Below are 16,376 nucleotides of genomic sequence, written 5' to 3'. Positions count from 1 at the left end.
TCTAGATATCTCATCTCGGCAATTGTAATAGCATGTTCAGATTTCACTGTCTATTATTAATTTGCTAGTGGTAGTTCTAAATACCCTTTCTGTTTGGGTCATATCATATGCTTGTGTAGGTAGTTTGCTGTGAAGTAGAGTATCGCAAAATAATAATTGCGGGAAGGCGGAAAGCAGATTGAAAAAGCTCCTTCACTAGAAATAAATGACTAAAAGGTATGAAGCCGTAGCTCTTTCAAACTCCAGACAGTAACAGTGCATAATATCTGCAATACTTCTGTGGAAGACAGCTTTGGATACTCCTTATCAGTCTCTAATTTTAAATAAGTTCTAATAAATTGAAAGACTATGTACGGGACAAGGAAATGTCAAGAGTCTTTAGGAAAATACTGACTAGAATAGTATAAGGGATTTATTTCCCAGTTTCAAATTGTAGTATTGGATATACTTTGAGTGCTGTCCTATTGGTACTTTGTTTCTGAAGAAGCTCACCAAATGTAAGTAGGAGTGGAACAGACCAGGCGAACCAGAATGTCACACTTTTGGTGGATAAGTTTCAGAAAAGAGAATGAAAAGCTCAAAAAGTGCCCTTTAGCCAGTACTGTAATACAAATTGGAAAGACTGGGAAGATTGGAGGATCAGGAAATTGGAAGAAGGCCAGGGTTTCTGAGGAGGGTATTGTCTTGAATTTTCAGAACTCCAGAAAGAAAACTGAGCTAGAGGCTTGATTAAACATTTGAATAAGAATAGGAATCCAAGCTGCTAATAGGGGGAATACTTCCCCTTTCTTCAAGTGTCTACAGGTCTGATACTATGTGCTCAATACCAAGCTAGGAAATGCATTTTTGTAGTCCGTGGAGGTTTAGGGTATGATTTTCAGGCAGTCTGTCCAAATGGTGAATATTGAGGCTATACTGAGTTACACAAATAAAGGTTCAGATTCAGAATATTAGTATCAGGGACAGCATTAACAGACAACATGACATTGAGGAGGCAGAAATATATGCATAAATATTTTTATCCTGGTATATCTGTAGAAGCAGAAATCCAGTTCATACTAAAGATACCTGTGTTCTTGAGGACATCTGCACTGTATCTGTAGACAATCCATTGTTGTTCTGGAAAGGCTGAGACTGAAACCTCTAAGACTGTCTTCACCTACAAGTTTTCTGGGAGAAAGTGCAGCAGCACATACTGGTTTCAGAGTAGAAGCTGTGTTAGTCTGTATTCGCAAAAAAGAAAAGGAGTACTTGTGGCACCTTAGAGACTAACAAATTTATTTGAGCATAAGCTTTCATGAGCTACAACTCAAATAAGCTTATGCTCAAATTTTAGTCTCTATGGTGCCACAAGTACTCCTTTTTCTTTTTAGTACATATTGGATATCACAATACTGTGGATCATGAGAACTGTTTATTTATGGTAGAACCTCAGAGTTACAAACACCAGAGTTATGAATTGACCAGTCAACCACGCACCTTATTTGGAAAGGGAGGTATGCAATCAGGCAGCAGCAGAGACCACAAAAAAAAAAGCAAATACAGGGAGTCCTTGGACTTACGGCATCCGACTTATGTCAGACGCCACCTACAACACTTTTCAATTGACTGCCTGTTTCACCTTTACAATGCTTGATTTGCATAAAGTTCGCTAGAAATCACTTCCTGGTTGTGTTGTTTTGGTATGGAGCTGAAAGGGATTGCTTCTGATTGGCTTTGAGGCAGCAAGGTATCTTGTTGCCGGGTAGGGTTGCTGTTTGTTTTTGATTGGCTACCAGCCCCGGGCTCAGCCAGTCAGAAAGCTTGAACAGTGATTGGCTGAGGCTCAGCACGTGTGCCTTTCTCTCTGGCTTTTTGAGCTTGTGTTGACAGCATTCTGAGCAGCATATGTGAGTTTATATGTTTGAATGCTGTTTACAAAATACAGTGTACAGTAAATACATTGATTTGCAACATTAGTCATCTATAATTAATTTAATTTAGTACAAAAATCTGGGTTATTGTGGTGAAAATAGCATATCAAGCCTTGGTTCAGGAACCAATCCTCCCTTCATAACATTGATTCCTATGGGGAAAAAGCAGTTTTGACTTGCAACGTTTTGACTTACAACGCAATTCTGGGGAACGAATTGTGTCGAAAGTCTGAGGACTCCTGTATAGTGTAAACTACTAAAAAAAATAAAGGGAAAGCAGCATTTTTCTTCTGCATACTGAAGTTTCAAAGCTGTATTAACTCCATGTAAACTTTTGAAAGAACAACCATAATGTTTTGTTCATAGTTACAAACAGCCTTCATTTCCAAGGTGTTTGAAACTCTGAGGTTCTACCGTAGAAGATATTGTACACTATGGTATGCATATTTTGAGATATCAGTGCTCTGGTTCTAGTTATGTGAGATCATTTAACTTGGTTGGTCTAATGGCTACTCCAAACATGTACTTTTTAAAGATTTTGTGCAGCCTGAATCTGGAATTAATTAATAGGAATAATTCCATAATATTGCCACGAGCCTCATTCATATATAAATTTAAATGTTAACTATTTGGCCATGACTCACTTTTGCATTGAGTAAATCTTGTGTAAATCTCCTTAGATTTTGCCTTTATGAAATGTACCCTGTTATCCAGTATTATTTTCTTCTGAAGAACAACGTCCACAGATCCTATACAGTGAGTCTTCAGACTGTTCATTTTGCATTCTCTTTCCTCAACTGCAGGCAGACTTTTCCAGACCATCTGGCTGCAGAGCAAAGCCGGAAATAGAGAGAGAGAGGGGGGGGAAAAGGGGATATTTTTATTCAAATAGTTGTCTTATTGGAATCTAATCTTTTATTGGTTGTGTTGCTCTTGGTGTGTCTGTGTGCTCTGCAGAAACATTTCTGGAAAATCTTCGTCTACAAGAGAGGCACAATGATTGTAGCAATTCTGATCACATAGACGCTGCAGTAGCAGAAAACAAAATGCAAGACCTGCCTCTCTTGTTCAGCGCCTATTGTGGAGTGTTTAGATGGGGATTGCTATTTGTTCTGTGTTCTGTCCCAAGCAGCCAGTCTAGTCTTTCAAAATAATAGCTGGATTTGATGCTTCCTGGGGGCACCCAGGGTTGTGAAGCACCTCGCTATCAGCTTCCCTTAGCATAAGGAAGCCTTGTGTGTGCCTGCTGGGGTCAGCTCCCCGACTCCACTGGCCATGGGCAATACAAGCACTGTCCTCTAGGCCTCTCTGGCCTCACTGTCTCTTTACAGGTTAGCAATAGGCACGCTCCAACCCTCAAGCATCTCTCTAGAGCATCCAAGCCCTGGTTCACTGGACACTTACAGAATTCACAGATTTGCTTCTTTCAAAGAAATAGTACACTCTCTAGCTTACTAATTTCCCTTCAGATCACTGCTCATCTTAACACACAGTACTTAGATATGATTATAGTGAAATCAGATGCAAATTTATTTAACAAAGCATAGAGATTCAAATAATAGCAAATAGAAGTATTGGAAACAAGTAGTTATGTATAAAATAAAACCATAACATGCATTCTAGAGCCTGGATGAATTAACAGAATACTCTCATGTCTTGTAGAATATTGCTCACCCAAAATCCATGTAGCATTGTATAGCTAGGTTGGCTGTGACCTTCCTTTCATGAGACATGCACGGTGTCAGTTTGCCTTCTAGGTGAAGGATTCAGTTTGTTTCTTCCCTCTGCCCCCACCCTCTCCTTCAAGATAGACCAGTCTCATCCTTTTCTTGATTCATAAATAGGAACCCCCCTGCTATTTGTTGTGTGAATTTTCTTTTCTTTTTTTTTTTTTGTAGCTTTCACACACTCTTCTTTTGCTGTAGCTAGGTAAACAGACAGATCTACATTGTGAGGTGTAAAGTATACAATACACAAATGACTAGACTAGACAGGTGTCTGCTACATCCTGTTAGAAAGGAACATTTCAGAGATAAGTGACTCGCTGGTGACCTGCTTTAACTCCAAGACCTTAAGAACATAACTGTTAGTACAGATACATAACTCATTAAATATTATGCGTCATATACTCTGCAAAGATTATGATGAACAGCAAGCTGCTAGCTCTTGGTAGAGCCCTCACGTGCCACCTTTCAGTGAAATATCATATATCCAACACGGGTTCCCTGTAAAACCCTATGTACCTCCTGTTTCCTCTGCCAGTTGGCACCAAGAGATCCCTGGGTCACACTGGCACAGAAGAAGACTTGCTACCTTTGACCAAGCCAAAATCCAGCGTGTCTGGACAGGACTCTGATAAAAGCACTAGATAGATGGCCATGGGCACAAAAAACCCTGTAAAGAGAAACCCCTCCCGCTGGTAATAAGGGCACAAAAAAGCTTGCAACTAATATCTTCACCTGTTGCTGACAGTTGTCAACCTCCATTGCCTGTCTCCTTCACTTCACCCCAACATCTGTCCATGAAGGGGTAAGAGGGAGAGCAGCCCTTAAGAGAGAAGCAAACAGGTGGTAAGGGGCCTTGTCTCAAGATTTACTTCTCCCTTCTGTGCAATCCTACAGTAAGTCATTGGAGCAGCCTAGGAAAACCTGGACAAAACTAATCACCAGGAAAGCAGACTAAAAACATTTATAATGTGTCAGAGTCCAGTTTAGTAAGCCTCTGTAAGGTCAATGGAGCCTTGTTGCTATCTAAGAACACCATCGTCCCTGAAAAAGGTTTTTTTTCTTGCTCAAGAATCCAAGAGACAGGAAGGCGAACTCTTCAACGGGAAGAAACTCGGAGGCTATTTCAGTGGCCTTACTTACCTTAGCATAATTTGCTTCTCCAGGACTATTAAGGTCTGGAAAAAAATCCTTGGTAGGGTTCATTTCCCTCAAGATCATATGGCCTGAGAGCTTCAACTAAAGCTATTTCCCTGTAGCAGCATTAATCTGAAAGGCTTTCTGCTTTTCAGCCATATTAATGGGATATAATGAGGTATCCTGCCATCTGACTCCCAAGTAAATTATTCAGGAGAAAAACATTTTGCTGGTGGGTAAGATTGTTGCAGAGTCCTCAGAGAAATGAAGGCTTTGGTCATTGCTAGAGCCCATAGAATAGAGCATTAACAGTACATAAGCCTAAACTTCTTATCCTATCCCTCAAGATACAGTAGGAGAGAGAGCCAAGCTGACAGAGGAAAATGGATGAGATTGAGAGGAAGTCACGGTAGAGGAGACTATTGAGGGAACCCATTCCCATAAAATGGACTGCCTCATAGGTAGCAGATTGTGGTGGTTTGCAAAAAAAATTGGATCTTGATCACAATATACAAATGAGTACAGGACATAGTCCGCAAGGGCTATGTGAAAGGACTGCTGAATTTCCCAGAGTTACATTTAAGATACATAATTATTTTTCTGTTAGTCTTCCCTGGCTGTATGCTTCAATTTAAATCCCATGGTAAAGAATTTGCTGACCCTTTTGCATGGAAAAATAAGACATTTTATCTGAAAATTTTGTTTCCTCTAGTAGGAGTATCCACAGATCTGCCCAGCTCAGAAAATATGCAACATTGGGGATATATCTTGGTAAATGTCTTTTCTGGTAGAGTAAAATAGATACTCTTACTGTATTAAGAAGATCTGAAGTGCTCACTGGTCAGTAGTTTCAGGGTTTGTCTATGCTTGCAAGTTATTTTGGATTAAATTTGAGGGTTTTTCTCAGATAAATTGTTGTAGTTCCACACACTGGTTGGTGTCTCATTCCTTTTTAATTAATCCACTTGGGAAGCAGATTAACTTCAATTTGGAATGAATTATTCCACAATAAGGTAGGTGCGGCTGTATCTCCATTTCAAATTAACTATTCTGCTTCTGACAGTCTTCCCTCTGCTTTCCCACTCAGTGTTCCTGCACACCTGCATCAACCCCACTTTTGACCTCTATGCACTTTACTGCTCTAGAGTTATCTCCCAATTGAAAAACTGGATCAGAGCCAGGTGTGTCCCATTGTAATTCCAGCTTGTGACAAGTTCACACACCTGGAGTCACATTCAGATTATAGCAGCCATGCCTTCTGCTGCTGTGTGTTTCTGTGCTAAGGTCCATCCTGGACTTCATTGGCTTGTGGGGAGAAGATTGTATCCAGTCTCATTTTAACAGCAGTCACTGGAATGCCAAGATATATGAGAGAGTATCAAACCAAATGAAGGAGAAGGGGCACTTCCGGGATCCAGTCCAGTGCCTCACTGAAAGAAAGGGGCTGTGACAGAGTAATAAAAACACAACAGGATTAATAAAGACTTCTGGCTGAAATTGCAAGACCTATGTCTACCGTGAGAAACTGAACTGGATTTTGCTATGAAGGGACTGCCACCAAACCCTGGCGTGTTCTGGAAATCACTGAAGTTACCCCAGTGAACACTGACCAGGAGAAGATTATTCTGGATGGCCAAGATTTCTTCGGCTAGCGATACCCAGAGCAGGCCCCATGGCAGACACGGCATCTGAGATTCCACCCCCAAATCCCAGGCAGAGAATCAGCTTGACATTGCTGGGGAGGGGACCTCTTCCAGTAACTATTATGTGCTATATTATATGACAACTGTATAGGGAGATTTAAATAACTTTGTTCTGGGTACCATCTTCAGTGAGTGGGCCACTTTTTGTTTGCATGTAACTGACAGATTTGGTTCTGTCTTCTGAGTTACAAATAGGCTAAAGACTCACTGTAAAGGACCTTTTTACTAGGACAGGGGTGGCGAACCTGTGGCTCCAGAGCCGTATGTAGCTCTTCAGAGGTTAATATGTGGTTCCTTGTATAGGCACTGACTCCAACGCTGGAGCTATAGGCACCAAATTTCCAGCTCACTGCTCAACCACTGGTTCTGCCACAGGCCCTGCCCCCACTTCACCCCTTCTTCCAAGGCCCTGTCCCTTCCTGCCCCCTCCCCTGAGCCTGCCACGCCCTTGCTCCCCCCACTCCCACTCAGAGCCTCCTGCACACTCTGGGAGGGAGGGGGAGGTGCTGATCAGTGGGGCTGCTGGCAGGCACGGGGGAGAGCTGATGAGGGCTGCTGATGTATTACTGTGGCCATTTTGGCAATGCACATTGGTAAATTCTGGCTCCTTCTCAGGCGCAGGTTGGCCACCCCTGTACTAGGATAGAAGACATTTTCAGCTAAGCAGGGGTAATTTTTTTTCTATTTCTTTAAGGCCTTACCAAGATAGAGTAAGAGACGCATCTATGTTTTACAAAGATGAAGTATGTGAGAGATCCAACATACAACAAATCTCAACAACTGGAGGAAATACTATGTGTATTACTCAGCACATTTGTTTCCAAATAACTAAACCACAAAAATCACAGAACTGAAAATGAATGATTTTAAAAACTCTTCCAACAGCCCTAATATGCTACTTCAGAAATTCGATGTTCTGTCCTCTTGCCAGAAGATGATAAAACCAGAAAAAATGTCATTCTTTTGTAGAGGTGGTTGCAGTAGCTTTCTTTCTCCACTTTGGCATAGAGAGATCATCTGCTGTTCAGCTGGGTTGAGGTTTAATTTTGTCATGAGGGGCAGGAGAAGGAAATCCTTTTTGATATGATTTTTTTAAAGAATATTTTTTCCCATTTTTTCTGAGCTCTAGATGACATTCAGACCAGATGTAGGTGTATGCAGCTAAAGCCCTGATCCAGCTAAACATTTAAGCCCATACATAAGTATGTGACTAGTGCAACTTCAGTGGGATTGCTTGTGTGCTTTCAGTTAGTGCCTCTGATATCTACAGATGTTTCAGGAACAGAAGAATAGAAGAAATCCACTTTTGATAGTTGTGCCCTTCCTTTTTGTAGTATCTACCACCTGTGATGTTATCTACAATTTCACAAGAGCTTTCTCTCATAAATGGTTCACATAGTAATTTAAGGTTTCAGAGTAGCAACCGTGTTGGTCTGTATTCGCAAAAAGGAAAGGAGTACTTGTGGCACCTTGGAGACTAACAAATTTATTTGAGCATAAGCTTTCGTGAGCTACAGCTCACTTCATTGGATGCATGCTTATGCTCAAATAAATTTGTTAGTCTCTAAGGTGCCACAAGTACTCCTTTTCTTTTATAGTAATTTAAGTGTATGTTTTATGCTTCACACTGACTTTTGGCCAATCTTTTAAGTTTTGAACATTTTTTCTTTTACAGAAATCGGGCACAAAACAATTTTCCAACTAATGAACAGGCAAAGTCCACCACTAGTAAAGATGATGTTCCATATGCAATAGGCCTCATTCTTGGTATGTATAAAAGCCCAACTAATGATGGGTATATTGTGATATTTTATATAACTATATTTAAAACATTAATATATCATATTTTTTTTTCTTTGAAATGATTAAGTTAATTTATTCTTGCAATATACCCCTGGTCCTGGTTTAAAAAAAAAAAGCATTAAGTTAAATGAAAAAAACAACAACTTTACTTCACTGGACCTTTGTAGCACCTCCTCTTGAACATGCAAACAGTAACTGCTTGTGTTGCAGGTAGTAGAAGGGGGATCAAACGGATTCTCAGATTTCTCTAGGTCAGTGAACCACAATGGAGATATGTTTATTTCTAAGTTTTGTAAATCTGTTAGAAATTTTAGAGAGTTAAAGTTAAATAGGATTGAGTGGTGAAAAAGTGGAAGATGGGTGTATACTGCTGGAGAGCTGAAACAAGCAGGTCACCAATTAAAGCTATTACTGGCCCATCAGAAAGAGTAGAAGTCTTTTGGGACTTGATATGTAAGTCCTGAACCTTGGCTAATGTCGGGGGTGGGGGTTGAGGTTTTTTTGTGTTAGTGCAAAAGTGCATTTTATGAGGCACAGATTAGAGTGAAACTGCTAAGGAATTGCATGTTCTTACTCCATTTCATTTTACAGGTACACGCTCTGATGAAATGCTTATGTACGGTATTATAATGCTTTCTGCCCAATCAATGGGGAGTGGGGAAGGGATGCCACAGTGCCTGGAAAAAAGACGAGGGGTAATAATGTGAGAACACATGCTTGTCAAGTTTCAGCTGGGCCATCCCCCTCCTCAGGTCCTCTGCCTCCTCATTGGCTTGGGTTGGGAGGACTGGGCTGGCTGATTCTTGTGCATCCTTTGCTCTACTGCCTATTTAAACTGTCTAAAGCTCCTTGTTAGCTTCTCTGCCCTCCCGCCTTAGTTGTAGCATAGGAGCTATGTTTTTCAAGTTGCTATGACTGACCTGTTTGAGGATAAAATCAGAAAGGAATTTTTTCCACTGGGCCAAATTGGCAGAGATCCAGTCCTCCCCCCCCCCATGCAATGTTATGCAGACACATTTGGGTTTTAGCAATTGGAGTTGACAGTTTAATATCAGCAAAGGTATGACTTTTTAGCTTGTTGCAGCTTCTGGCTGGTATCTAGTGCACATAAAGTCTAAATGGGCCAGCTCCCAGAGGTATATTAGACCCTAGATTTCACTGGTGGACCATGTGTATAGTGGGGAGACCTGAAGTCTTCACTGAATGAGGTCCCCTCCTTGGTAATCTCCACTTCCCCACACTGAGGAGGGAGTCCTAGGAGTAGGCTGAGAAGGGGTCTACTCTGTAACCCTGCACTGGACCCAGTTAAATACCTACTGCGTGAGAGTAGGGAATAGGTTGATAGAGCTCCTCCTCAGCATTAAATTAATAAAGTTGTGGCCTGCTGCTTAAATTGATCCCTGTGGCTGTCATTCATTTGCTTACATTTCCTGATCAACAATGCTAATGTAATTGTTCTGCAGCTGCTACCTCTGTACACAGACTGACTAATCTATGACCCAATTGCAATAGTATCTGAGCACCTCATGAATAACAATAAATTTGTCTTCACAACACCCCTTTGACATATGGGAATTTTGGTAGCCTCACTTTACAGGTGGGGACCTGAGGGACAGAGAAAGTAAGTAAATTGCCCAAGACCACATAGAAAGTGTTTGTTCGAGTTGAGAGCTGAATTCAGGTCAGAATCCTGGTCCAGTGCCTTAACCACAAGACCGTCTTCCCTGGGGTGGTGTGTGTTGTGGTTGCAGCATAATATTGTATGATTTTTTTTTTTTATGCCACAGTTGTCTTCTATATGGTTTTTCGGTGTTCCAGCCTCCTCCCCTCTTTCAGTTGATTTTACTTCATAGGAGAACTGTGGTGACTTATGGATGGTGAGGGAAGGGTGTTTATGGGCTAATGTGTCTAATCATCGTAGTGTACAGAAACATTCACTTAGAAACTCCACTTTTTTAAGATATCTTGTGAACTGGATACTCACTTCTGGGACTCAACTTCCAGCACAAGGTTGATTGGGCACTGCCTAAGTTTTAAGGTTTTTTTTTTTTTTTTTTTTTTTTTTTTTTTTTTAAACCCTGTGAGATATTGATAGGTGCACTCAATGTGCATGCATCATCTGTCAGTACATTTTTAATCCTTAATTTCCATTACAACTAACTCATAAATGGGAAAACTGCAAAACTGTATTCCTACAGTTTGACTCTTGCATTCACTTTCAAATTAAATGTTTATTCAGAGTGGAATTGCATGTAAGAGCACCTCTGGGTGCTCTTGGATGTGTTAAAGTATACTTTACTTTCATTTTCACACCATTTTTACTTATTTTTTCCAAATGCTGCATTAAGTGCAGAATTAATTTAAATAACTCAAATACTGTCTCTTTTTGTGCTGTAGTATCATTGTCACCTTGTTTTGAAGCTCCTAGCTTTGTCTCAGCTCAATGATTATTTAAGAACAGACAAGCTAACAGTGACCAATTATGTTAGGTCAGAAGATTGTATCTCAAATAAAGCTAATGTTAAGCGTAGTATCCAGATTTTTGTCAGTTCTTATGAAGTTCTTAATATGTTCCCTGTCATAAGGTGGGCCTGTCTGAAGTACAATCCTGTAGCACACTGTGGCTTGACACTTAAGCCTACTTAAGCCTCAGTTTCCCCTTGTAGAATCCCCAGAAATAGCCCCTAAAGGATTTCCAAGTATATATAATCCTTGTGGGTTAGTTTCTTACAAAAATCCTGTGCCCATAAATCATGGCTATAGTCCTGAATTCCCCACCATAATTCAAACAGTACATGCAAGACACAAAGTATAGCCCTGGCATCTCTGATCACACTCAGGCTCTCTAGTACAGCTGTGGCATCTCTCACCATGCCTCACTCCCAGCCTTCAGGCCTCTGGCTTCAGCTCTCTGGCTTAGAGTGCTAGCAGGCATCTCCCTCTGCTGCTCTCAGCCTTCTCTGGACTTGGCTCTCGACTGGCTTCTTGACAATTCTCCCCTCTTTCCAGGGAGGGCCTGCGGAGAACTCCTCTGCAGCTTTCACCAGAGACCTCCTTTAGTCTCATGACTCCCAGGCAGTTTTCAACTGCTCTTTCCCTGACTTTTTTTAATTTTGCAGAGGTAGTGTACCCATGTTAGTCCCAGACCTGAAGAAGAGCTCTGTGTAGCTAGAAAGCTTTTCTCTTTTACCAACAGAAGGTGGTCCAATAAAAGATATTACCGTACCTATATTGTCTGTCTTTTCCTGACTGACCCCCTCCGCTTGTTCCATTTATGTGGTTCAGGTGGCTTCCCTTAAACCCAGTTAGGATGCAGGTGAGGTACGTTGGTCCTGCTCCCTCTTAAATGGCCAATGTCATCCTGTGACATGCACAAATTGTATTTGTCTCTGTACTTTGCCTTTATTCTTGGTTTTTATTCATTTGAAATTAGAAGGTGTTAGAAGACAGAGATATGTATGTGTTTCATGGACTGTTCATGCTTCCTTCCTTTTCAATTAGGCGGTCAAGACCGAGAACTTATTCAGAAGAAAAAAGAGAAATACAGACAAGAGCTAATGGAACAGATTGCTGAGCAACAGAGAAATAAGAGACGGTAATGGAAAGCCATTGTAATTTGGACAAAGACTTAATAAAGTGAACATTTTTCATTTAAAACTAAATTAGTTGGAAGCTTCTTTACCCTTCAGAGATTTATATATTTTAAAAAAGGTTTTTACTGTTTGGAAATTTTCTCTTTTCCCCATTTTGAACCTTGAGGTTGTTGGTACTAATACTAGACTTCTCTCACTGTCCTATTTTTATGACTATCATACAGTGTATATAACCTATAAACCTCAGAGGGACCATTTTAAATACTTTTTATAGCTTTGATTCCCTTTTCATTGTAGTGTACACTGGACCCTCACTAGAACGCGTGTCTATATAGTGCGAATTCGCATATAACGCGGTCACGGCCATGTATACCAAATTTAATTACTTAAATTGCATTTCATTTTAATGCAGTCCCCTCTATAACACAGTCCCCGCGTTAAAGTGGTACCGTGCATGGATCCCAAATCCCGCGTTCTAGCGAAGGTCTGGTGTACTTCTAGAGGCTTAATGATAACACTTATTTCTCTGTTGGCTTCACTGCTATTTGTTTTTCCTTTGTTTCTCAGGACAAAAATCCAAGTAAATGGGGTTGTAGCTGAGTGGAAAGACCACAAAAAGTCTTTTTTTTTTTTTTTTTTTTTTTTTTTTTGGCCTCACATATGGTACACATTTGATAAGGGATCTGTGATATTCTTTCCTGTTCCCCAAATTGGAAAAGAAGTCTTTGACTTCAAAAACTTTGTGAATTTCTTGCATATGTAGCACAATTAAACATACTGTCTTGTTTACTTGTTCTTGCTTTGCTGACTGACAGTATGGATGTGTCAAAAGGAAACAAAAATCGTGGTGAAAGGGTGGGGAAAAAAGTTGCTGTTATCGGAACTACGAGGACACTCCTTATCAAATTAAAAATTGAAGAGGCAAACTAAGCCTGGGATCTGAGTCCACAGAGCAGTGGTTGACATTCTTTTGAATGCCTGTTTGGATTTGAATATGTTTATAATTATCTTTCATATCAAACTTCTAACTGTACTATGGAAAAAATGTTTGCTCACAAAAAGCATTGGGAAAGATTATAGTGAAAAAACAATGAAACAAAATATTTAATTGTTCATTTACCCTGGGATACTGTTATGATTATGGCATTGTCTAAAAGTAATAAAACACCAGTATATTCTTCTAAATTCTGTTGGACTTAGTCATTTTGTTTTTGAGTCAGATGAGGTGTTCTCTCATGTTACCTTATCCACAATAAGAAACTCCAGTTTTATAGTTAAGTGAGATAAATGGTCTGATTTCTAAGTTTATTTTTAAAAGAACAAGTTTAGTGATTTAACAGCTCATTTTCTGACTTCATCCTGTTAATTTTTTTTAATAGTGAAAAGGAACTTGAGCTCTCAGTTGCTGCTTCTGGAGCTCTGGACCCAGGGAAGGAGGTAAGAAATTTTACTGTTCCGCTTTTCATTCAAACAGACCTTTTATTAAATAATATGCGTGAACAGTGAATCATTATGCTGAAAGCAGGATTTTATTGTGTGCAAAAGAAGGACCAGAAAAGGATTTCCCCCCTCCCCAGTGTATTCTGGAAGGGGTTTTTTTTTTTTTAATCCCCTTTCTCTGAGGGATCAACAACAGCCACGCCTGGAGATGGGACATTGGCTGGCTGGTTCTTGCTCACATGCTCAGGGTCTAACTGATACTGTAGTCATTTGTGGGGTCGGGAAGGAATTTCCCCCTACCTTGGATTAGCAATGACTTCGCGTTTTTTTTTTTTCACCTTCCTCTGTAATGTATGGGTCAAGGTCACTTGCTAGGATTATTTGGGAGTATCTCACTTAATCATTTCCCTGCCGTTGTGGGGGGGCCTTGAATACTAGTGTACCCTCCTGTTCTCTGTCTGTGACACAGAATAACCTCATCTCCTGTGGGTTGTAATACTTTGGTCTCAGTTTGGTTGATGGCTTTAGTGTGCTGGTGCTAGATAGTGTTGGTGGCCTGATGTATACACTAGGTCAGAGTAGATGATCTAGTGGTCTCTTCTGGCCTTAGTCTCTAAGACTATGATAAGAAGAAAAATGATGTCTCTTTCCTAATTGGGCATTAGTGACAATAAAAATAAACCTAAGTCAAAGCTACATAAGAGAGCTGTTAAATTTGGTAAACAAGTACTCTGCTTAAAGGGAAAAGTTGGAATTGGAATTTTAAGACATTTGCATTGTGGTGCAATTAACTACATGGAATAACATGCTGCAGGCAGTGTATGTCATGGAAGAGACATGTTTAATGCCTGATGGTAGCTTGTATAGACAAGCGTCTGTCTTGTGGGAGTGTGAGGAATGCTGCTGACAATATTTGCCACTCACCTACTTCACTTTTTAATGGAAAAAATCCATCTGTTATTCAGCTAAGTCAGCTTTGTAGTGCCAATTCATTATTTCAAGTTGCAGTTGTAAATATTTTTACTAGTAAATTTAACATTTTTCATATTATGACAACGTATGAAAATTTTTATATAGCTCTACATAAAATATTGATGATTTTGCTTTAACTTTGACCTGGGTAATATGGAATTAGTGCCATCTCCATTATTTTCTGCTTCATAAGCAAGATACAATGAGCTTGATTATTACAAAAGTTATTGTGCTTTGCTAAGATATCTTTGCTACCACTCAAAGAAAATGTTTACTGAGTGTAGTAGAATCCTTTTACTGGGGATGTCATGATGGATGGCTCTTTTTTTTTCTGGTTAAGTAAATGTGATTAACACAAGACACTTTTTCAATAATGATAGTGCTGTTTTCTGCGCAGCTGCAGAACTGCACCAACCCATCCCATTACTGGAAAGCTCAATAGATGGAGGAGGAAGAGCTATCTGCAGTGGGACAGAGTCTGTTACTCGCTCAAAATTAGAGGAAGGGATAGCCCATAAGATAACATGTGTTGTAGTGCAGCATATTGTGAGATCTGTGTAAAGGTTGACTTTTCTAAGTCCTCTTATACGACATGCATAGTTGGATTTCTTTGAAATTTGGTGTGCCTTGGGAGGGTGCTGGCTACCCTCAGAAGGAAACCACATTTGGAATAATTTGAGCCAAGGGTTCCTGAGTTACAAGCCCCTTCAAAATAGCACTTAAAAAAAAACTTTCTAGGTTTGTTTTTTATTTGTTTTTGGTTTTTTTGCACAAAGCTAGAGATCAAAGTATTGATAGTAGGTCAAAATAGTCTGTCTGTCTGAGTTTTACCCAAGGTAGTGCATGGCACTACTAAATCTTTTTTGGGGAGGGAACCGTAACAAAGTGTTTGGGGAAAGAGTAGATATGTAAATGTTTCCGAGAGGGGATGAATACTAGAGGTGGAGGTGTTGGGGGCATTAAGGGCAGGGGTTCGGAGCTGCTGCAAGGAGAAGGGGTTTATGAGGAAGAGGATAAATGGAGATGGATGATGGGGGAGGCGAGAGAGTTTAAGGGCACAGGTGACGGAGGCATGGCGCCCCCTGCTTTGCCAGTGCCTTCCAACCCCCATGCACTCCCAGCTCTACCATAAGAACATAAAAACGGCCATACTGTTTCAGACCAAAGGTCCATCTAGCCCAGTATCCTGTTTTCCGACAGTGGCCAATGCCAGGTGCCCCAGAGGGAATGAACAGAACAGGTAATCATCAAGTGATCCATCCCCTGTTGCCCATTCCCAGCTTCTGGCAAACAGAGGCTAGGGACACCATCCTTGTCCATCCTGGCTAATAGCCATTGTTGGACCTATCCTCCATGAATTTATCTAGTTCTTTTTTTGAACACCGTTATAGTCTTTGGCCTTCAAAACATCCTCTGGCAAAGAGTTCCACACGTTGATTGTGCGTTGTGTGAAGAAATACTTCCTTTTGTTTGTTTTAAACCTGCTGCCTATTAATTTCATTTGGTGACCCCTAGTTCTTGTGTTATGAGAAGGAGTAAATAACACTTCCTTATTTAAACTTATTTAACACTTGCTTATTTTCTTCAGTGCAGCCAAGGACCCTGTACCCCCAGCTCTGTCAGTGCTCACCAACCCCCTGCACTCCATAGCTGTGCCAGTGTTCCCCAACCTTCCTGCATCCCCCAAAGTCATAATGGGGGGAATATAGACGTAAATGTTTCTTGGGAGGGGTTGGTGGGGTAATTAGAGAGTAGTGGAATGGGAAGGAGAGGTTTGGGGTTGCAGTGAGGGGAGGGGGATAAATGGGGATGGATGGGAGGGGAGAGAGTTGGGGGCTCAGGTGTGAGGCTTGGGGGAGTGGAGGGGTGGGACAGTGGGAAGTGGGAGGGGCAGAGGGACTGGGGGAGAATGGGACAAGGGCATCTGTTATCTCCACATTCTCTCCTCTTGTGTGTGTGCCCAGATCTATGGGGCTCTTGCCCCTCTATGGGGAGGTCTCAACCCCTCTTGCTGCCTCCCATATATGTAACAGGATCTGGGGGGGCCATGCCCATCTAATAGAATTTGGACCATCCCCTCCCTACTCTCTT

At 40.8% G+C, this 16,376-nt stretch overlaps 1 protein-coding gene across 18 annotated transcripts in view; it reads left to right on the top strand.

Moving 5' to 3' along the window:
* The window catches only part of CSPP1 (centrosome and spindle pole associated protein 1), a 178,969-nt gene that overhangs the window by 53,937 nt on the left and 108,656 nt on the right, over positions 1–16,376 (top strand). For all 18 annotated transcript variants that reach the window (XM_043507755.1, XM_043507756.1, XM_043507760.1 and 15 more), the window contains 3 exons: positions 8,153–8,244; positions 11,782–11,875; positions 13,253–13,310. In XM_043507755.1, the coding sequence (XP_043363690.1) occupies positions 8,153–8,244; positions 11,782–11,875; positions 13,253–13,310 (244 nt within the window). The remainder of the gene's footprint in view (positions 1–8,152; positions 8,245–11,781; positions 11,876–13,252; positions 13,311–16,376) is intronic.

This window comes from Dermochelys coriacea, chromosome 2, assembly GCF_009764565.3.
Source record: "Dermochelys coriacea isolate rDerCor1 chromosome 2, rDerCor1.pri.v4, whole genome shotgun sequence".
NCBI lineage: Eukaryota > Metazoa > Chordata > Testudines > Dermochelyidae > Dermochelys > Dermochelys coriacea.
Note: the sequence above shows the minus strand (reverse complement) of the source record. Positions and strands in the feature narration are given on the sequence as shown.